Below are 22,961 nucleotides of genomic sequence, written 5' to 3' on the forward strand. Positions count from 1 at the left end.
GCAGCCTTTGACACAGTCAACCATCAGATCCTACTCTCCACCCACTCCTCACTGGGCATCACAGGAACTGTGCTTGACTGGTTTAACTCCTATCTCTCAGGTAGATCCTTCAAGGTAGCCTGGAGAGGTGAGGTATCCAAGCCACATCAGGCACCTCAGGGATAAGTGCATGGGCCATTTCTCTTCTCTATATACGCAACATCACTGGGACCCATAATTCAGACACATGGTTTATCTTACCACTGGTACGCTGATGACACGCAACTCTACTTGTCTTTCAAACAAACGACACCACAGTGACTGCTCGAATCTCTGCCTGCGTTTGCAGACATCTCGGCCTGGATGAAGGAACACCACCTGCAACTCAACCCAGCCAAGACCAAACTCCTTGTCTTTCCAGCAACCCTGCGGCTGAACACAACATCACCATGCACCTAGGTACAACTACAGTATCGCCTTGGACGGCGAAATGACAGACATGCTTTCACAGCCACGCCCCACCCCAGTGCCTTTCTTCCCGGAGGTGCATGAGGAGCTGACAAGATTGCGGGAGGCACCTTTCACTGCCTGGTCCCGATCTTTCAGCTCCCCCGCTCTCCTGCTACCTTCGATAACGGATGTTAGCGATGTCCCCGGTGGACAAGGCGCTCGCGGTGCACCTATGCCTGCGGAGCAATGTCACCTGGTGCGGGCGCCTGAAGCTCCAGTCCAAGGCCTTGTAGCATATTTAGGGGTTTCAATTAAAGTTTGCTAACTGGTTAGGTTAGCGGTGCTGTGTTATGCTATTAGCTTAGCTGTGCTGTGTTGACAATATGGCGTCGGCAGGTTGCGCATGTGCGGTTAGTTGCCCGGAAGAGTCTCTTTAGGACTTCCCGTGAACTTTCGTCGCCATAGCAACCAACACCAGTGATTTGTGATCTGGGTCAACACTAATGAAAACAGTTTCATCAATGCATATGAATGTCAGCACATTCCACAATGCACAAATAAACAGTAATCATTTAAAGTGCTCAAATTCTCACACCAATATATGTAGCGAATTTGGTATGATAAATGTACACTGCATAGGTTAAAGTGTCATGTATATTACCATTATTTGTAAGGGAAACAGTATGTGTGAGTTAGGAATTAAATTAAACAGTCCTATTTCTACATTAGTAAGGAAATTTATAATGGAATCAGTCATGTTTGACAACCGTTATAATTCAGATAAATGATAAATAACTAGATTATTTGTCTGAATAAAATTCTGCACCATTAAAATCGTAATACAAAGTCTTGTTGAAGCATGCGATAGAGCCTGTCCCTCCAGCCGAAATGAAGAAGGGGTTTTACAGCCCCTACTTCATTGTACTAAAAAAGGCGGTGGGTTGCGGCCAATCTTGGACTTATGAGTACTTGAACCGGGCTTTACACAGTCTCCCGTTCAAGATGCTGATACAAAGGCGCATTCTACCGAGCATCTGACATCAAGATTGGTTTGCGGTGTTAGACCTGAAGACCTTTGCATTCGAGGGTCGGGCGTACCAGTACAAAGTCCTCACTTTCAGCCTGTCCTTGTCTCCTCACTTCTTCACGAAGGTCGCAGAGGCTGCCCTTGCCCCGTTAAGGGAAGTGGGCATTCACATTCTCAATTACCTTAACGACTGGATAATCATAGCTTACTTTCGAGATGCGCACAGGGACCTGGTGCTCTCGCAGCTCAGCCGGCTAGGGCTTCGGGTCAACGGGGAAAAGAGCAAGCTTCTCCTGGTTCAGATCATTTCTTTTCATGACCTGGAGTTGGACTTGGTCTGATGACGGCATGCCTCACAAACGAGCACGCCAAGTCGGTACTGACCTGTTTGAAGGCGTTCATACAGAAGACTGTGTTTACACTGAAACTATTTCAGAGGCTCCTGGGGCATATGACATCTTTGGAGGTGGCCACAACGCTTGGCTTCATGCATATGAGACCGCTTCAGCACTGGCTCAGGACTCGAGTCCCGAAATGGGCATGGCGCCCCCTGCAGGGCTACGAGCCCATTCCACCAGGAGTGTGGCGGCCTCCTGGGCTCTGACCAGTGTCGCCTTTCTAACAGACATTTGGAGAGCAGCAGTCTGGGCTACACCCAACACCTTTCACCTCCCTTGAGCTGAATATATGCATTGTTGATTCCCAGTAGCGTTCACAAATGTGTTCCCTGGTTGACTTCCTCTTAGCCCTTAGGCAGGCGAGTTTGCGGATAAACTCGCTACCAGCCCAGTACTTGTGCTAACTAAGCCCCATACTGGGACACGTAGGTAACCCCTTGCGACGTATATTCCGCTGAGAATGTTTCCCTGTTGGCAAACTGCGTCTTTCTTGGGCAGAGGCCCCTCTGCCGCAGTCACCATGCTTGTATAGCCTTCTCCCCTATTGGGCAGGACCTACCGTGGGACTTCTTCACATGACATACTTCTGACTAGACTCTGCCTATCTCCACTTTAAATACCCCCCATCTCCTCTCTCTGGGTGGGGTGTGGTCTCCGAGGTGTCTTCCCCTTGGGAGTGACACCCCCACGTAGACACTGGCATCCCGGTCGGTTAATGATTTCTCTCTTTTTCTGAGGAGAAAAATGAAAAAAAGAGAGAAGAGGCATGACTGGGCTAGCCTGTCCCTAACCTTTGGTTAGTCAACTCATCCCCAAAGGGCTTTTTGACACTCATACTAGCATCAGGGGAGCTTACGTGGTGTCACAGTGCGCTGGCTATGCGGCACACAGTAGTCTGCCAGTCTCACACCGACGATCCACGTAACACAGTTCAGCTAGTTGTGCTGTTTTTGTAGGAGACCCCTAGTATCACTACATCGACACAACGTTGAGTTTGAATCTGTCTGAGACAGATAGGGAATGTCCTGGTTACTTCCGTAACCTCTGTTTCCTGATGGAGGAAATGAGTCGTTGTGTCCATCCTGCACTACCTGCTGAAATGGCCGGAACCTTATTCTCAGCTCCTCAGCACAAAACCTGAATGAGCAGTATGCACGTCCCCTCCTTTATACCCTTATGTCCTATTTATAATTGTGAGTCATTCTGATCTTTTCCCATGATCATTCATTCTTGGAGACACTAATGCTAATTCATGCTAATGTTTCCTGCTCATTTTGACCTTTTCCCTTCTAATCATAATGGACTCCATGCTCAAACAAGCACACATCAAAAAACGTCACATCATCACGACCCAGTTAGTGTCCTCCAGTGAGTGTGTCTTTGGATGTTTGTGTTTGTTTATGTGATGCCTGCAGGGCAGGACTAGAAAGCCCTGTTGTGGGTGTTTTACAAACCTCTCTGTGGTGTGAATGTGGTGGGCCATGCCAAAAGGCTTAATTTGCTTCCTTTTGTTTGTGTGTGTCTGTGAACATAGCAGGCTTTTTACTTCATGCAGCATATCCAACTCAATATCCAGGAAGCATGTAAGGGAACAGTTTAAAGTAAAAGAAAAAAAAATATATATATATATATTTATTTTGAATTATTTGAATACCTTGTTGTGCTTTTTCACTGTTCTTATTTTTATATATCAGTTACGTACATTTGAGTGTTCTGTTTTATATTTAAGCCACTATTGGTGAACTTCATGTCATCATGTGCTCTTCTGTAATTTTACAGTGATTAACAATTATATTAAAGTATTATTAAGTAGAAAACAGATTTTTACAGTTTCAGAAGGTACAAGTTTTTTACTGTCAATTTAACAGATTGTTTTTATATTGCCAGTGTGGTCATGTAAATTACAACAGTTTTAAACAGGTTGTTCTGTAAAGTTGTTTACATTTGTACAATGTTTTTACATAATTATTCTGGCAACCACAGCTGCCAGGTTCTTGTTTTTACAGTGCATTCTCACCCTCACAACTACATTCTTCCATTTCTAAGGATAGATGTAAGAAGTGAATAATTTTTTTGAGTAACTTACCTAACAAAGTGGCGGGCTGTGCATTTTATGTCTAGGCCTTCAGTGTGTTTCATGCCATTAAGAAAACACAGTTTCACAATGAATAAGACACCCTATGCCTTTGGGCATCATACATTATGTCACAGCTAACTAATAATACCAATTGACATTTTAAAAACACATCAACACACGAAAGCCAGAACTTGAAAGGCCACTTAATGCTCAAGCAAGCCTAATTTAAACAGCAGCATGACTGTTTTGTGAAATGAACATCTCCTGGACAGACATTCAAAAATCATAATTTTTCATATGAATCTACCAAGGAGGTCTATAATACCTGGAAAAATCTATCTAATAATATTTGCGATTTAAATGTTGCTTGCAATAAATTTAGTTTCGTCAGGGTACACTTGGTATCTCCAATCTCTGACCATAAATGCATTCCATTCCCCAATATTCAGAAGATGACTTTAAGGAAACAAACCTGCAGCACTCAAGTTCGCTTAGCAGGGGTTTGACTCTCATGGAGATGTCTCCTAGCAACCTAACTGATAAACAATGCTGCAGCGCTAGAATTTGTGCTACAGTTGTACGATTATCAAAAGAGATTATAATTGACCAGTTGCCTGTTTCTACAGGCGTATGTTAACCCTCTGGGGTCGACGGACGCGCCGGCACGTCCTGCTGGATATTTTCGTCATTACAGCAGAAACAATTTAAAATTCTCTGTCATTTGTGTGTATACAGATAAGTGTAAGACATCATTAGAGACTATAAAAGGTGTACTTTTATTTGTGTACACTCACAATAACAAAATCTTGTGCTTTTGTAAAATAAAGAAAATAAAAAGGGTGAGCTTTCAGCAGTCTCTGTGTTCACAAGCATATTTCAGAAACACGTCACAAAAATAAACTGAAACTCCGCGAATATTTATCACACAAATATGAAACATATGTCTAAAGAAAGCTTAAGATTTCTACTTTTAAATAAAACAATTCAAATTTAAAACAAATATTCTCTCGCAATGCAATCTGTTTGAAACAAAGCGATGTTCAGGTTTTACTTGGAAATCTAATTATCTGTAATGTGATCCCACCCACCAGCAGAGCACGCCATTCATACGCTAATGTGCCGAGACGATTAATGCAAATGGTACACGCCCCCGACAGCGAGGTTGTAAACACATTTAATTTATTTTTCTGCTCATTTGCAATGATACACAGGTGAGAAAGCTCCAGGATATTATGGAATATTTAACATTTTCCTCAGAAGAAGAGCAGGACTCCGATGAACGTTTGTATTTTCATTAGCTGACATGCTGTTTTATATAAACATGTACATATTTTACTAGTGGGACTGTTTCCAGACTTGCCAGCCAGGATTCCGCTAAAGCAGGTATTTAAATTGTATGCTGTGTGATATAAATATGATATGTAATATGATATAATATAATATGAATGTTTAGATTATATTTTATCTAGTGTTTATAATGCCTCATTATCATCAACAAAGCTTGTGCTTGCAAATATGAGTTATGATTAAATTAGTAAAATGCACTTTAAATATGCCCATATTAGAAAATCAGCATATTATGATGATTTCTGAAGGATCATGTTACACTGAAGACTGCAGTAATGATGCTGAAAATTCAGCTTTTATCACAAACTGCATTTTACAATATATTAAAATAGAAAAACTGTTCTTTTAAATTGTAAAAAGAGTTCAGAATATCAATGTTGTTTCTGTATTTTGGATCAAATAAATTGTGTCTTGGTGAGCAGAAGAGACTTCTTTTAATGGTAGTGTAGGTCTAAAATTAAGTTAAATTACTATATTGCTTTGTATGAATGAGTGATCAGGATGGTTTTCACATCATTTCGTAGCAAAAACTCTAGGCTACAAGATCCAGTTCTCAAAAGGCTTGTGGACAAATGTTTAGTATGTGTTATATGACCTTATTTCAGTGACTTAAACTTTTTGTTTTTTCAAAAACCATAAATAACCAATGTTATTTTCTCAATAATACAAACCTGTAGATACATGTTGCTCACATATTATTGTAGCCCAGTTTGTGCTGAATACAGTGTTATCAGACATTAGCCATTAATATGTTTTTAAGCAACTGAAAAAAGCACAAATGTCAAGGCATGTCAAAACTCCAGGGCCCAAAATACCCTCAGAGGGTTAAACAAGCTTTAATATCATGTAATGAGGAAACAAGCTCATTTATCGATATTAATTAATAAAGTGAATGTTTATCACTTACTTTGAATATCTCCCTGAGTGTCGAAATGTTTGTGTGACATCATGCACCTGCATCTCGGTGAAATGGAGTTGAGAATTTCTGCAAGAGCTTACAAGTTGTATTTCTGACTTCAAGATGCATTCCATTGCACTTTTCCTAGTAGGAAGTTGTACAATCCGACTTTCCGAGTTGAATGGAACGTAGCACTACTTTTCAAAACTTAATCCAACACTGAATGCTCAAGCAGCCTAATTTACACTTAGAAAACTCCTGATGTTGCTATAACAACGCAAAAAGCACTTACCAATTTTCTTGAAGTGAAAATCAGTCCTCCTTTCCTGTTGAATAAATTAAGCAATCACACGGTCATGCAGAACATCTCAGGTTTTTAAATCCATAAGGATCTCTTTCTCAATGGCAAGACTCGTCAGTAAGATCTCGTGATTTTTGCTCTTGAGTTACGTACATCACTTAAAGCGTGATTGCGTCACTCAAGGCCAGCTAGAAGACCTCAACCGGACATATCCTAAAGATCACACCCACCAAGAACAAATAAATCAATCTGACTGGCTGTTGAATCTGACAATCTGACTTTAGATGCCTATTCACTGCAGTGTTGATTCTGTGGAAATTCTGAAGGCCTGACAGAATGGAGCTTAGACTTAAGCACTGATTCGGCTAAGGAGCTCGCTAAGGAGCTTCGGGCATGCGATGTGTGAAAAAGTTGTCACACTTCGCTTGTAAGCATCAAGGAATAAATACTGGATAAACTTTAAAAAAACATTATATTTGTTTGTAGATTAATTAAGAGTTGAAGCGGTTAAAAATACATGAAAAAGGATGAAATATATTTATTTATTTGACATGTTAGGCCAGCAGAAGGCTTTGCTGGCCCTGAGAATTCGCCACTGCACTAGGAATATATATTTTATATTTTACTCCTAATTAAATGACATTCATTAAAGTCTATTTCAAAGTTTGCATTCACAACTTTAAAAACTCTACAGTAAAACACAAAACACTGTCATACCAACGAGTTCTCATGAAAATTCATAATAATTCTTATGTAAAGTTTGGTTCAAGCAAACATACATTATCTTACATCTGCATAGATACCGAAACATATAATATTTATGCATTGACAACATCTAAAATGTCATAATGTATGTATTAAAACCTTTAGAAATGTGCAAATTTTTACGTTTACAAATGTTACTGTTTGAATCAATGAATCTTACATTTATGGAATTAATCAGTTAATGTCAAGGGATTTACAATTTATTAAATGAGATTAGTTAAGTTATATGAGATATGAGTTATATGAGATAATGTTAAATGCCATCACATTTAACGCAGTTCGTGTACAGTATTTATCTAATTTGACATGATTACAGTTTCATTCAGTTCTGTGTGATTTCTGCTGCCCTCCCCCAATGTTTTAAAGGATTATATCACTTTACCCAAGACTAAAGTTTAAACATGTTCAAATGACTTAAAATTCTGTAATTGTTAAATCATTCATCAAGCTTTTAATTAAAATTTTGGGACACAAAAGGAGTTTTCAGAATATGGCAAAAAAGATTCAAACAAAAACACAAAAGCACCATGAAACAATCATAAATGTAATCCATTTTACTCGTTCACTACAATCCAAATCTTCAGATAGCTTTGTGTGAGGAGTACACCTAAATTCTCCACCTAAATTCTCCATCTGCCATAGCGCCTACCATAACTGTTAAACTGCATTGGTTTCTTTTTCATATAATTCAGAAATTGCCGCCTCAAAATGTATTACGACACAGGTTTTATGATGATGAATGCTCACTGGCTCTCAAGTGTTTTGTGACCATTTGCTATTTCCCATATTCTGCAATGTACAGTATGTTTAAATGGAAATGACAGTGCCATTACGAAGCATATCAGGAGAAGAATTTCATCGATTTATAACATAATTTTCACCCGCAACCTCACATAAAGCTATTGTATGCCACCAGGGTACATCAGATGCACAATAAATTATGTGGTTACATTTATCGGCCTGTTGCATTTTTTTATATGGTTAAGAAAGGTCAGCATTAGGTTTAGAGGTAGGTGTGAGATTAGCAGCTGTAAAAAATATATTATCTTAAATTAATATATTGTAACAAAAATGATTGTCATTGTACATTAATCTGTCTGCTACATCTTTTTAAATTGTTGAAGAGTGGTTGTGTTTAGGGGTTGGGGTAAGGTTAAGGGATCTCAAATATCTATACAACTGTTCAAATATACAAATACTGTATATTTATAATAGATGTGTGTATTCAAATCTATTTGTGATTCATGTCTAAAGATGTAAATATGTTAAAAACATTATGTTTTAGATGCTTTCAAAATGTACATATATACATTCTGTATAGTATCTGAAAACAATAATGTATTTGTTATCATGTGATGCAGTCATGTGATCCATTCAACCCAAATCAATCTTTAATGAGAGCTCATATTGTAGCAGTGATGTTGTGACTGCTATCCACTTTGATAGCATTGATAAATGTGACTTGACAACCTTTACATTGCATTCCTTAAAAGGCGACAGGAAGTTTACGCAGAATTGCTGTCCGGTGGCAAAACACAAGGACAATTGCGTTTCAGACAATACATGGAACATCTATTTTTTTATACGTTTCAGTGTGGGCAAGCAAGTTTTGAAAAAAGTTTGAAAATGCCAGAGTGGAGAAAAAGAAAATGCTGTTTTCAAATGTATCTGGATTAATGTGGACGTAGCCTTATATGTTCTCCACAGTTCACATTTTGACAGAAAGCAGAGACACACATAAAAGATGAGTATGATGCATGACAGGGTGATTCTGATTAACACCAGACTTGAAATTCAAAATGTTACAGTTCACAGACTTCAATCTGTAAACGTCTGCTAACTCAGAAAGAGCATTTGCCGATCTCTCTTTAATATTCAACAGTCTTTATTTTGGGCTGAAGGGGAACTAATTCAATGCAGCATCGAGCCAGCATTGGCAAGTTCTTAGGGTGACTTTAAAACATCATAGAGAGTTCAAAAACAGAGAGGACTGTTTACTCTTACCATAATTTCTGGTTTTATAATAATACAATAATTTCTCTTTTCTGCTCTCTCTCATATATGCACACACACTCTCTCTCTCACACACACACACACACACACACACACACACACACACACACATACACATATTGGTACACATCAAATCTCTTCTAATCTGAGATAAGGTGATCTGGACTCTTTCGGAGTGGATTATGAGAAGAGACATGTTAAAAGGTCGGTGATACACTAGTACCTCACACAGAAAGAGAGACCTCCTGTGTTATCACAGAATTCCAGATTAGACTCAAATAGATAATGCATGACCTCTAGAGAATATAACTGATGGCTGGTGATTATTGGAGTCTAAGTAAGATCAAGATGAAATGAGAGAGGCAGTCCATCTTTCTTAAATACACAAAACAGAATCAGAGATACAGCTAGAGAGAGAGAGAGAGAGAGAGAGAGAGAGAGAGAGAGAGAGAGAGAGAGCAAAAGTTGCAGGCAGACAGGAATAAAAAAAGGATATTCACATTTAACTTTGGTTTGATTTTGGCACCTCTATATACAGTAATTGGGTCTCAGATCTTCTGCTGGATCACTGCCATTCCAGAGCATTCAGAACTCTGCTCTGTCTCTCTCTTCTCTCACAGACACATTCATACACACTTAAATACACTTTAGTATACTTATGCTGGATCTCTATGCAGAACATTAGTTCCCGTCCTTTAGTAGAGCATTATTTTGCTCTGGACACAATGAGAACAAGTTGTATTGCACTTTCTTCATGTCTAGTGGCCCAGATAACTAAAAGTAACATGTTTATTTCTTGTACATGTAACATGACAAAGAGTATGGTAATTCAGTACCTTGGTATACCATCACAGATATCACACTGACATTTTTTTTGTCAGGTAACCAAAAAATGTGCTTTGTGTGGTAAATTCTAACAAATTAACTGCATCTTTTTACAGTGTCTTAATAGACAGGTAAAACAGTAACATTTTTAAGGCAAGGTTTTGGAAAGAGTATGTCTAATTAAGTGGCTAACATTGCTTATAGCACCTTTAACAGTATCATATTAAGAAATTGTGGTCTCATTTGTTGGTTATCAAGTGTTTGGGTGACATCACAGTAAATTTCAGAAGTCAAAAGTGCAACAAAATGCACCAGAATACCCTAATTTACACTAAATAATATCCACATCTATGGCCCTTCCAACTTAAGTCTAATTTATGATTGTGTGGATGACAAGACAGAGCTACAGTGAGTCAAAAAGAGAAAGTTAATGTGGATGAAAGCCACAGAGACAGAGTTGCAGAGATATGGCCATGGGGGATATTTTGAGGGACAGGATGAGAGTGTGGAGAACTGTTCATCATTTTCAGAAAGAGTGATGAGAGGTCTCAGGTTCGTAATGCATCCATTAGCTTGAGTAGAGCTGGTTGAGGGAGATAATACAGATGTGAAAATCACAGCGTAATTGCTTTTTGCCATTAGGACATGCATCCGCACTGCCCAGTGCCTTCAGCATGGTGAGAGGCCATTGACTAATCAGACACCACCATTACACATTAGAAACTGCCAAAAAGTTAAGATAGACAGAAATAGGGGACTGCAAAAAAAATGTATGTCTTGGAGATATTTTGTACAAATATGCAATGAGTTATCCAATGTTGTGGCAGCAAAACATGTTAAGCTATATCAAAAAAATATATGTAAATATGAAACTATGCTGTAATTTACCACCAAAATTATTTTGAATCATCCCTCAATTTGAATAAACAAGCAACACTCGTGTAAACAGTAATCCAATTATAGTGGAAGTCTATGGGGCAATGTTTCGTCTAAGTGGACATTTACGTTCAGTGTATAGAAAAAAAAATGCAATGAAACTGAATGGTGACTGAGGCTATCATTCCCTAACATTCTGTTTTACATCTCCTTTTGTGTTCCACAGAAAAAAGAAAGTCATACAGTATATGTTTCGAACAACATGAGGGTGAGCAAATGATGATACGATTTTTGTTTTTGGGTGAACTATCACTTTAACTTTTGCTTTTGTTAACTGCTTTGGAATAGAAAGCAATTACCAAAACGGCAACTAAAAAGCCTGCATGAGGCCATCAATTTCCATCAAATTAATTTTTATATCTATTATATATAATATAAATAATATATTCATATATAAAATCTATTAAATAAATTATATCTAATTAGCACCACTCTCTCTGTGGTTTCTATTGCTTTGTCTCTTTCTTCAGCCATCCCTCTCCTCTTTCATCCTTTATCTTTCCTGATCTTGCAGTTCTCTCTCTCTCTCCCTCACACAGCTCTAATTAACGGAGCGATATTGGACACGGTCCTGTGCGCTTGCTAATACAACAGAATGAGACGAGCTGACAGACCCCCTGTTCAAAAAAATCAAGTATGACCACCGTGCTGGAGAAATTAGGTGGTGGAGGATTGGGAGAATGAATGTGAGAATAACTGAGAGCAATTATCCATAGCTCACAGAAAAACCCACACGGGTCGACCTAGCTATCAGTCTGCCCCACAAAAGAAATAGACCTCTCTTTTTCATTCTTCAGCTCTCTCGCTGCTCACTCTCTATATTCACAAAGATGCTTGTTGATTAAAGCTGAATTGATTCCTCCTTGCTTTCAATGCATGATCAATTTTTTTAAAGTCCATAGGGACTGAAGATTGAAGGTTTATTGGACACCTCCCCCTTGCTTTTTCTTACCCATCCCCCTAAATCCCACAATTATTCAAAGCAAGTCTCAGAACAGCTGCACTGACCCATAATAAGCCAGCAAATTTTTGAAACATGTTATATTCTAGGGTCTGAACAGTCTTATTGATTAATTAATCTTTTTGATGAATATGAAAGGCAAAGCTAATCTGAGATCATTAATCTCAGTACACTCAGATTTCCCCCTGTTTAAACAACAAAAACACTTATGAGATTGGATTTTTGGCATCAGATTTGGGCCAATTTCAGATGCTATGTATCTCACATTTGGTCATCTGATCTAATATCTGATTCTCCTTTTATTTAAGGGTTTAAGTAGACAACTAAAAGTGAGCCATTTGTAGGCTGATTTCCTCAAAAACTGTAAACACTTGCGTCTCTGTGGTGCAATAACTATTGCTCTGTTTGAGCAGCAAGATGGACACATGGGGGTTGTAATCAGGAATTTTGAGTGAAACCAATGTTTATTTTTGTTATTCCATTTAGTGGCAAAGACATTTTAAATGTATCTTTAACATAATTTTGATGTGAATTATGACGAGAATACACATATGCAACCATTGGCATGTATGATTAAAACCAGAGCAATTCATTTTATTTCTTTCATGTTCCCTGTTGTCTTTTGTTTTTGTACTTTTATGTTGAAATTCTTTAGTTCCTGTTTCCTGTTAGTTTTGTAGTCCTTTGTAGTTTTATTCCTTGATTGGTTCTCCCTGATTATTTCTCATTCCCTGATTGTTTCCCCAGGTGTTTCCTGTGTCAGTTCTTGCATGTTTAGTTTTCATGTTCTGTGCTTGGTTCCCAGTGTTTTGCTTTTTCTACACATCCTGAGTTAGTTTGCTTTTTCTTCATTAATAAAGCTGTGTACTAGATCCACATTCCGCGACTCACAATTTCAGTCAAAACAACATTCAGAATACATTTAAGATGTTATAATGGATATGGTGAGTACGTTCGGTTTCAGTAGACTAGATCTGCTTACGCTGCAGAGCAAACAAAGACTTGCTACTGCTAGAACATACACAGATATGCAATATCAAGCATGTAAGATAAGCTGTTCCTGCACTATCAGACATACAATCACCTTTAAAAGAATAGTTCACCCAAAAATGAAAATGCTCTCATCATTTACTCATCCTCATGCCATCCCAGATGTGTATAAGTTTCTTTTTTGAGAATGCAAAAGTAATCAGAATAAAAATAAAAGTAATCCATAAGACTCCAGTGGTTAAATCCATATTTTCATAAGCAAAATGATAGGTGTGTGTGAGAAACAGATCAAAATGTAAATCTTTATTTATTCAAAATCTCCACTTTCACTTGTGAGATTTAAAGTAAAATGGACTTAAATATTATACTATTATATCATTCTGAAGCTATGGATTTGAACACTGGAGTAATATGGATTAATTGTATCCTTTTTGGTTTCCTTTATGTCATGTTTTGAGCTACAAAGATCTGATTACTATCCAATTGCATTGTATGAGATATTCTTCTAAAAATCTTAATTTGTGTTCTGCAGATGAAAGAAAGTCTTACACATCTGGGATGGCATAAGGGTGAGTAAATTATAAGAGAATTTACATTTTTGTGTTAACCATCCATTTAAGCAGATGTACACGTGAGATGCTGGGGAGGATGAGGGTTTCAGAGAAAAGCTCTCATAGTGTGCAGTAGATTTACTACCTGCAAACAACTGTTTGACAAAGAGGGATTACTCTAGTTGATTGGCTAACAGATTACATGTTCAAAGAATCTATCATTTTACACCATTTAGAGTTTCATGACTGAACTTAATCTCATGTATTTAGATTTAGAAATGTTCCTCATATCCATATGTCAAATGACCTATTATTACCCTTTCCTCAGCCTGAAGCCTGTTTTATTTAGATATGAGCAGTATGGGAATCCAAACGCTCCAAAAGAGGACCAAAACTGCACTGCTTTTATGAACAGTGTGCACCAATATCCGCGCAAGTCCACTTGACAGCGACAAATTAATCAATTTACTTGTGTGATCTACTGACAGTGTGGCAAAACTTTATATAAGGGAAGTGCAGCGCTGCATTGTTTGATGGGGCATTAATGTATACACAGTAGGTTATGTATAAAGTGAAGACTGTATACTTAAACAGGCAAGAAAAAAAATCATATTTGACAAAAAATCATAAAATATTGAAATGATATATTAGGTCTTGCAGTATAAATGCAGCCATACAGGATTCTTATTAGATCCCATAAAGATCGGTAAGGATTAAGATGGATAAAGGGATGGGTCGATGGTCTAAACTGGATGCCATGCCCGTGAGAACACACGGATGCTGGCCTATACACACACACATTCCACACCATTTGATCATGGATCACATTTCAAAAGCTCTCCAAAGCCAACTTTTGGGCAGGACACCAAATAGCTGGTAAGAGCCCCTCAAAAAATATATGAGAAAGCCAATAAATCCCATGTTTGTGTGACTAAAGAAACAGTAGCTTCCTTCTTTTCACCTTCCTTCTTTTACTCACTTGCTTATGTGAGAATCAGTCTACGGTGGGGAGGGGGTGGGTGGGTTGTGTAACTTTTCTCATGCGGTTGGGGTGAGATTCATTAATCTGACCAACAACGCACTCAGCATGAACATGGTAAAAAGGCTTTTGGACAAAACCCCTAGTGTGGAAAAGATCTGGGGCCATTGTTTCTCTAAAAGTTAAAAGAATGTTCCATGTCAAAACAGCTTAAATGGATAGATCACCCAAAAATTAAAATTCAATTATTGTTTACTCACCCCTGTGTTGTTATAACCCCATATGACTTTCTTTCTTTTTTTTAACACAAAGGGAGAAATTGTGAAATATGTTGTGCTCAATGATGTCATACAATAGCAGTTTATGGTGAACACCTCTTCAAGCTTCAAAAGTATAGGCTAATTCAGAAGTCTAATAAATTAGTCCATTAGATGTATGATTGTTCTGAGAGCATAAGATAAAAATCGGTGAGAAAGAAACCGAGATCTAATGTATTATTTAGTGAAACAGTTGACCGACTGTTGCTCTCTTCTGCGCGTTCATGAGACTCACCCTCACGCCATTCTAGACTTGAATGACATTTTTTCTTCTGCAGAACAAAAATGATTAGAAGAATATTTCAGCTCTGTAGGACCAGACTATGCAAGTGAATGGTGGCCAGAACTATGAAGCTCCAAAAAGCACATAAAGGCAGCATAAAAATAATCCTTATGACTCCAGTGTTTTAATCCATATATTCGGAAGTGATCTAATAGGTGTGGATGAGAAAAATATCAATATGCAAGTCATTTTTTACTATAAATCTCCACCTTTGACCAGCTACAACCAGTAGGCAGCGATATGCATACAACTGTCAAAAAACAAGAGAAGATGGATGTGGAAGTAAAATTGGAAGTGGAGATTTAAAGAAATAAATATTGATCTGTTTCTCACCCACACTTATATTATAGCTACAGAAGACATGGATTTACATTTATTTACATTTATGCATTTGGCAGACGCTTTTATCCAAAGCGACTTACAGTGCATTTATTACAGGGACAATCCCCCCGGAGCAACCTGGAGTTAAGTGTCTTGCTCAAGGACACAATGGTGGTGGCTGTGGGGATCGAACCAGTGACCTTCTGATTAACAGATATGTGCTTTAGCCCACTATACCGCCACCACTCCAGTAGATTTAATCACTGGAGTCATATGGATTACTTTTAAGCAGCCTTAATATGCTTTTTGGAGCTTCATATTTCTAGCCACCATTTACTTGTGTTGAATGGCCAACATAGCTGAGATGTTCATCTAAAAATCTTTGTTTGTGTTCTCCAGAAGAAAGTCGTTCTGCACATCTGGGATGACCTGAGGTTGAGTAAACGATGAGAGAATTTTTGGGTGAACTATCCCTATAACTTGCATTAAACATTCCTTAAAGAATCATTATTTGTGTTCTCATACCACAGACAGAGTAACAGCAAATGTCTACCAGTCGGACAAAAAACAGCCAATGGCATTGACAGACTGGTCAAGCATAGAATCACTTCTGCTGATAACAGACAAATACACATTGAGCCAAAATATTTACTGCCTTCATACCACCACATGCCAATCTGTACAACACAGACCAGAAATTACTCTCTTTTTCTCTCCCCCACTCTTTTACTCTCTCTTTGTCTATATTTGTGTCAGACGGCAGAGTGCGTGTGTTTAGAATCGGTGCTTGCACATCTCTGCATTTTCTGGGCCTGGCATTTTTCCATCTCGGTAATCCTTCTGTATGCATGCATGAATGAATGAGTGACATGCTTGTGCCCATCTGCTTAATGCATTGGTGGTCCCTTAGTAGCAAGAAGACAGCCCACACTCTCTCTTACTTGCTGGGATTGGCTCAGTGCCGTAGGGAGTGTGAAACAGGGCAAGAGGGGGGCTCATCCAACATCTGTGCCTCTCCTGTCTCATGAAGCTTATAAGTTTTTATGAGCACTAACACAAACATGCTTTAAAACAACAATGCGTTATATGCATCATCAGATGTAATCTGAAAACCATTGCTATTCTGGAAACTGAATCTAAATGTATCTGTGCAAAATGAAACCCTGCAAAGCAATAACTAGTACAGCAGGAGAATGATGTGGCAATATACATGCAATAAAAGATATCAAAGCAAACAAGCAGTCCTCTTTTTATATACCAGTGCAATTCAATTTTCTAATCAAATGCCTTGCAGGTAAATATGAGCTCTCCCTATATAAACTGCTAAGAACAAAATGATTACGTTTCAAGACTGAATTACTGTCCTCACACCTCTTTATTCTCCTAGGATGCTGAGCAAAAGGTGCTTAAATATATTATGCTGCTGCTAGAATACAACACTAATTAAAATTAGCCCTCCTAATTGGCTAAAAAATATCAAGATGTTTACATATACATAATTATTTAACATTCTTTGGGGGAGACTTTGATTATGCAATATTTTTGGCATCTATGATCGTAGCAAACCTATACTTATATAAAGCAAGCCTTATTCTGGATAGTACAAGCTGTTCTTTAATAAATCACTGAATCGACACTCTCACGCCTAAGAAGAACGTTTTAAAGGGATAATTCACCCAAAATTAAAATTCTGTCACTCACCATTATGTTGTTCCAAACCTGAATGACATTCTTTCTTTGCTGTGACACAAAAAAGGGATGTTAGGCAGAATGTTTGCCTCAGTCACCATTCACTTTTATTGCATCGTTTTTACATACAATGTCAGTGAATGTGAATGAGGCTGACATTCTACATAACAAATCCTTCTGTGTTCCACAGCAAAAAAAAATCATGTGGGTTTGGAACAACATGAGGGTGAGTATATAATGACAGAATCATCGTTTTTGGGTGCATTATCGCTTAAAGATACACTGAATAGGAAAGGACCTGGTTTAAAGTGAGGTTAGGTCTTGCTGTCCATTTCAGCACCACGCTGAGGAGCGCCGCACACAGTATATGTTACTTGGATTGTGTATGATTGCCTTGAGGCCAAGAGTGAAAGCATATATTTCTTATGATTACATGAAAGCCCTTGAGAACACCTTGAACATCTGTTTATGGATGTTTTCATTCATCCACGTCATGTAGGATGTTAGGTAGAGTTTATGTTTATGTCCAGCTCTGAACCCATGAACTCTAGCTGACATTCGCCCGAGCACGTTGAGCACAATGTCAAAATGATGGCCACAAATACATCTTTTAAAAACCCACAATGTGTGGGCCAGCCCAAAACCGATCACCAAATTTCTAATGGAAACATGGCACATGACATTCAGTAAGAGAAACGGCATCACAGCATACAGTTAAAAAGTCTTACGAAGTATCGAACAGTACAGTACAGGACAGTATAGTCCTGTAGTAAAGTAACCAGTAGCCTATGGTAATATCGTTATAGGGGAAATTATACGCCTAAGTATTTTTTGACTAGGGGAATAAAAGCTTGTTGTCACTTTTTACTCCAGTGAATATATCTTAGGCTAGATTCATTTTTGACAGACTTCAAAAAAAGCAAATTTTCACCATAATTGCCCTAGAAAAACAATAAGTTACTGATCATTAACCAAACATGATGTCTCACTATATGGGATAAGTTGTCACAATTGGAACCTGTTTATTATCACTGATTTGCAAAAAATACTTTTGTTTGAAGTATGAAATATTAACTAAATGAAAAAAGGTAATCTTCCACAACATATCTGTATTTACAATTTATTGTAGGCTATTAAATATCTTTTCAGCTAAATGTAAACACTAAAACATTTCTGAAACACAAAACAATTACTTAAACGTTAAACCTAGGATAGGTTAGAAACAAAAATATCAACCCGTTGATTTTGCCAAATATAGCTGCCATTAATAAATTTTATAAAATTATGAAATAGGCTAAAATACAAGTGACAACTTGCCCCAACCTGACATTAATGGAAAAAAAATAACTTTAAAATCTACATTCTTAGCCTACTTGTATATTGTCGCGTATGAGTGGTTTGTCGTGTTCACTTGTTTACCCAATAATTTCAATTCAGAGGGTAGAAATTACGAAACATATTGTAATTTAATACAGTTTTGAACTGGACATTTAATTTAAGTATTTAGTTACTGAGAGTCATAGCTCTTGTGACAACTTTCCCGTGTGACATCTCCCCTACTGTCACGCACAGCCTATGTTTCTTTCGCATTTGGCTCCTAAATTAATGCATTCATGTTTTGTTTAAAATAGTGAACAACATGACCGCACAGTGACCTTACCGTCTACAGCCATAGTCGGTATAAACGCGTATCTCTCCGTGATTGCCTCAGTAAGTGTCTTCCATGCTTACGGGTGTCCTGTTCAGTAAAAGAGAGATTCGGTTTCTTCTGCCAGAGCGGATCGATCAGCTGTGGAGCTCGAGCCAAATAAGACAGAGTAATCGATGCATTCTCATGGAAACCCGAGACAGAAATCTCATTCATTCATTGCGCTCTGAAAGCCTTTGGCCAGTTAAAACTCCTCCCTTCGGTATCTCACCTCAGTGTTCAGTGCTGAACGTACTCACCCCACAAGCGAACGAGCGCGCGCTGCTGCTGATTTACACATGTGGCATTGGAGGTTAATGATAGCCAGTGAAAGGAGAAAAAAAGACACTCGTGAAATTTAAACTACATCTTCTAGATCAATTCACGCATGGCTACGTTAGGCACACTTGGGGCAAAAAGCACTAGAGAGCATGTGAATGTTTGACCCGTGTGCAAAGAAAAAGGTTTATGTGGCTCTCTGCTGTTGCAGTGCGTAATTGAATAACAAATCAATTTATAATACGTTATTGGCATTAATGAGACTTTAACAAATGTTATATTCAAACAAAAATAAATAGGCTATATGAACATGTAAATATGCAAATCAATGTTTTATGACATAGTTTAATGCAGGCCTATTTTGTGAAAATTGCTTCATGTTTACTCAAATTTGTCTTATATTTATTGTAGGCTAAGTATAGGCTACTGTTTTTCTCTTTCTATACTATGATTTCTATCTATCTGTCTGTCTATCTATCAACTGTATAACACTATTTACTATTCATACTTCTCTATTTGCTTTAAGATACATACAGTATTTTGTGGGAAAATGTCAAATAGTTGAAGTGAAGTTTTCATTCCTAGATCACGTTTAAGTAAAACAACCAAAGAAAAAACCTTAACTAGTTTTATACAATGAGATTTAAACATTTTTAGCAGTGACCTCGACTTTAAAGGGATAGTTCACACAAAAATGAAAATTTTCTAATCTCTCACCCTCATGCCATCCCAGATGTGTATGTCTTTCTTACTTCAGCAGAACACAAACTAAGATTTTTAAAAGGATATCTCAGCTCTGAAGGTCCATTCAATGCAAGTGAATGGTGACCAGAAGTTTGAAGCTCAAAAAATCACATAAAGGAAACATAAAAGTTATCCATAAGTCTCCAGTGTTTAAATCCATATCTTCAGAAGCGACATAATAGGTGTTGGTGAGAAACAGAACAATATATATATATATATATATATATATATATATATATATATATATATATATTATTTTTTTTTTTTTTTTTTTTTTACTCTAAATCAGATGTAAAAGTGAAAGTTAAAGTGTTTTAGAGTAAAAAAAAAAAAAAGGATATACATTTTTATCTGTTTTTTACCCACAACAATTATATCACTTCTGAAGATATGGTTTTAAGCACTGGATTCTTGTATTACTTCATTAATGTGTTTTATGGAGCTACAAAGGTCTGTTCACCATTCAGTAGCATTGTTCAGACCTACAGAGTTGAGATCTTTTTCTAAAAATCTTAATTTTTGTTCAGCAAAAGAAAGAAAGTTTTACACATCTGAGATGGCATGAGGGTTCGTAAATGATGAGAGAAATGTCATTTTTGGGTGAACTATCCCTTTAAGCATTATATCTTTTCCATTACTTTCTTCTGGGTCATAACACAGTCGTGTGCACTCTGACTCCTCCATTCTTGCAGTGGTACAGGGATAAGTGCCATATCTTTTTCAAAGAAGGAAAAGCCTGTTAAGTTCTGACATCATGCCTCAAGGTACAACTTGCTTATTGTGAAGCCATGGAAAAAAGAGTTTTGAGGCAAGCATTTAATCAAGATCATCAGAGGAAGCCTTCAGTAGTCCAATGCAAGAGGAAATCTTCCCACATTTTCTTGTGTGTCCATTAAGTGTTGCTGATCAGCTGAGTTACACCCAAAAGATACCACAGAGCCAAATACCAGAAAACATGTCCACTTAAATGAGCTGTATTTGGCCACTGTCCTAATTAACTTTGATTGCCTTAGTACTGTGCACACTCACCAGAGGAGATGAGATGGTGTTTGGTGTGGTGGGTTTCTAAAGTTATAAGAGGTGTGGGAGTGAGTCTCTCTATAAAGAAGCCATTTAACGGTGGTGCTAAGGCTTCTGTTGACTTCTGTTGACTTTTAGATGGAAAGCTTCTCAGCAAGTTCATGGCATTTGAAATACTTTTAGATTTTAGCACTAAGGCATGCATAATTTTGTTGGCTTAACAAAGCCAGCATACAGTACAGTAGGTTCCAAAATCATTAAAACAAAGAACAAAATGTTCAGAAGTAACATCTTGAGATTTCCAGCTACATCCACCAAACTTGGCACAGACCTTCAAACTGTTATGACTCGGTTTGCCATGTTTTTTCTAACTGATCGGACCCTAGCATTCACTTAGTAAAGCACTGTATGTCTTTCTGTCTGACTTTCTGTCTTTGTGTCTGTCTGACTGTTAGGCCTGTATAACATTTAAACTTCAAACATTTAAAACTATTTTAGTCTTGACAAACTTTACTTATGTAGTTATTAACATTGCTCATACTAGGCACATTCACAATAACCAGTGACCAGTGACAAAGTTTAAGCACAATTTAATCTTTGTCAGTGTGAACACACCTTTAAGGCACCAATAGACATCTAGCGAAACCAATGAACGAATTTGTGTGACATAATTTCGAACAAAATTTGGCCAAAATAATGTGTTTTTGAGTTTGTTGTGGTGTTTCAACAGCTTGCCAGCAGAAACTTAAAAATAGAGGGTACGAATGCTTGGGTTATCATTAGCACCATGAATATTGAATGTAAACAAAACAAATGATACATTATTTACTGCATATATATTAATATAAATTGTCATTGTGTGTTTAAAAACATCCTATCAACCGTAGAGCAACACTCTAAAGACCACTCAAAATACAACCACATAGCAACACCCTAGTGTCACGGTCCTGTCACTCTGTCAGTCTGGGTTTTTGTCTAACAGGACTGTGGCATCATCATCCCATGTTTGTCTTGTGTTTCATTGTCTGTCTTTGTGTAAGCGCACGGTTGACGTATGGTGTCTGTGTCCTGACTTCCTGTCTGGTTCGGTTTCGGTCTGTAACAGGATCCGGACACTCATGCTCCATGTCTGTCTGTTATTGCCGTGGGTGCATCGAGCTTATGTTATCTTGGCAGTATTCACTCGTTGCAATAGTTAATGTCTGTCTCTTGTGAAAACGGGTGTGTGCCTGGTCGCGAGCTGTCTTCACTGAGGTTCGGTCACTTCGGTCTGAGATTTGCCATTGCTATGGCATTCTCTTGTCTTGTTTATCATTTGGCATGAGTGTATATTGCCTTATTGTCTTGGCGATGTGCACTCATGCCATTCGGGTGTTTTGTGAGGGCACGTGGCTTTTCTTTGTTTCTGTATCGCCGTGTGTCTCTCTGTCTTACGTCATACCCCGCCTCCTTGTTTGCCCATTATTAGTTTATTAGTTATACCTGCCCTGTCTTGTTAACCTTTTGATTTCTCTCCCTATTTTAGTTTCCTCGTGTTTGCTGTCCAGGGCCAGTTCATCTTGTTTCCAGTATTGTGTGTTCAGTCCACCCTGTCTGTCCTGTTTCCCCTACCTGGTTCCTGTTTCGGTCCGGTCAGTCCTGTTTCACTCTTCCCCAGCCTGGATTACACTTTTTCCCCTTCGGGGTAGTTTATGTTTGTTTTTCCCCCCTTGTGGGAGTTTTGGTTTGTTTTTTTATTTATTTTGTATGAATAAATTCCCTGTTTATTTTCACTCAGCATTTGAGTCCTGAGCGTCTCTATTCCTGACACCTAGCTTCCATCTACAATGCCCTAGCATCATGATGGGGAGTTTTGCACTGGTTCTCAACACTCATATTCCCTTCAGAACATATTCAAATCTAGTAATATTTACATGTGAGGCAATATTACATTATCAAACTATCATACATCTTATCCCAGCCATGAATCTTTGAAGAGATCTCTGCATTGGCCTTCCTTTTTCATGTGATGAGCATCAAATCTAAGTCTCTCAAACCCAAATAGCAAACGCAGTGCTCACTGACCCCTGGCAGAGAGGTTGTGTTTCCAGTGTCCAGTTAGGACTTTCATTACTGTGCTTCAGA

The 22,961-nt window shown here is 37.9% G+C and overlaps 1 protein-coding gene across 1 annotated transcript in view; it reads right to left on the bottom strand.

Annotated features, from left to right (window-relative positions):
* The window catches only part of LOC127629008 (sterile alpha motif domain-containing protein 10-like), a 128,538-nt gene extending 109,661 nt beyond the window's left edge, over nt 1–18,877 (bottom strand). The window contains exon 1 of the mRNA XM_052106016.1: nt 18,768–18,877. Within this exon, the coding sequence (XP_051961976.1) occupies nt 18,768–18,780 (13 nt within the window). The 5' untranslated portion in view covers nt 18,781–18,877. The remainder of the gene's footprint in view (nt 1–18,767) is intronic.
* Nucleotides 18,878–22,961: the final 4,084 nt, after the last annotated feature.

This window comes from Xyrauchen texanus, chromosome 35, assembly GCF_025860055.1.
Source record: "Xyrauchen texanus isolate HMW12.3.18 chromosome 35, RBS_HiC_50CHRs, whole genome shotgun sequence".
NCBI classification, from domain to species: domain Eukaryota; kingdom Metazoa; phylum Chordata; class Actinopteri; order Cypriniformes; family Catostomidae; genus Xyrauchen; species Xyrauchen texanus.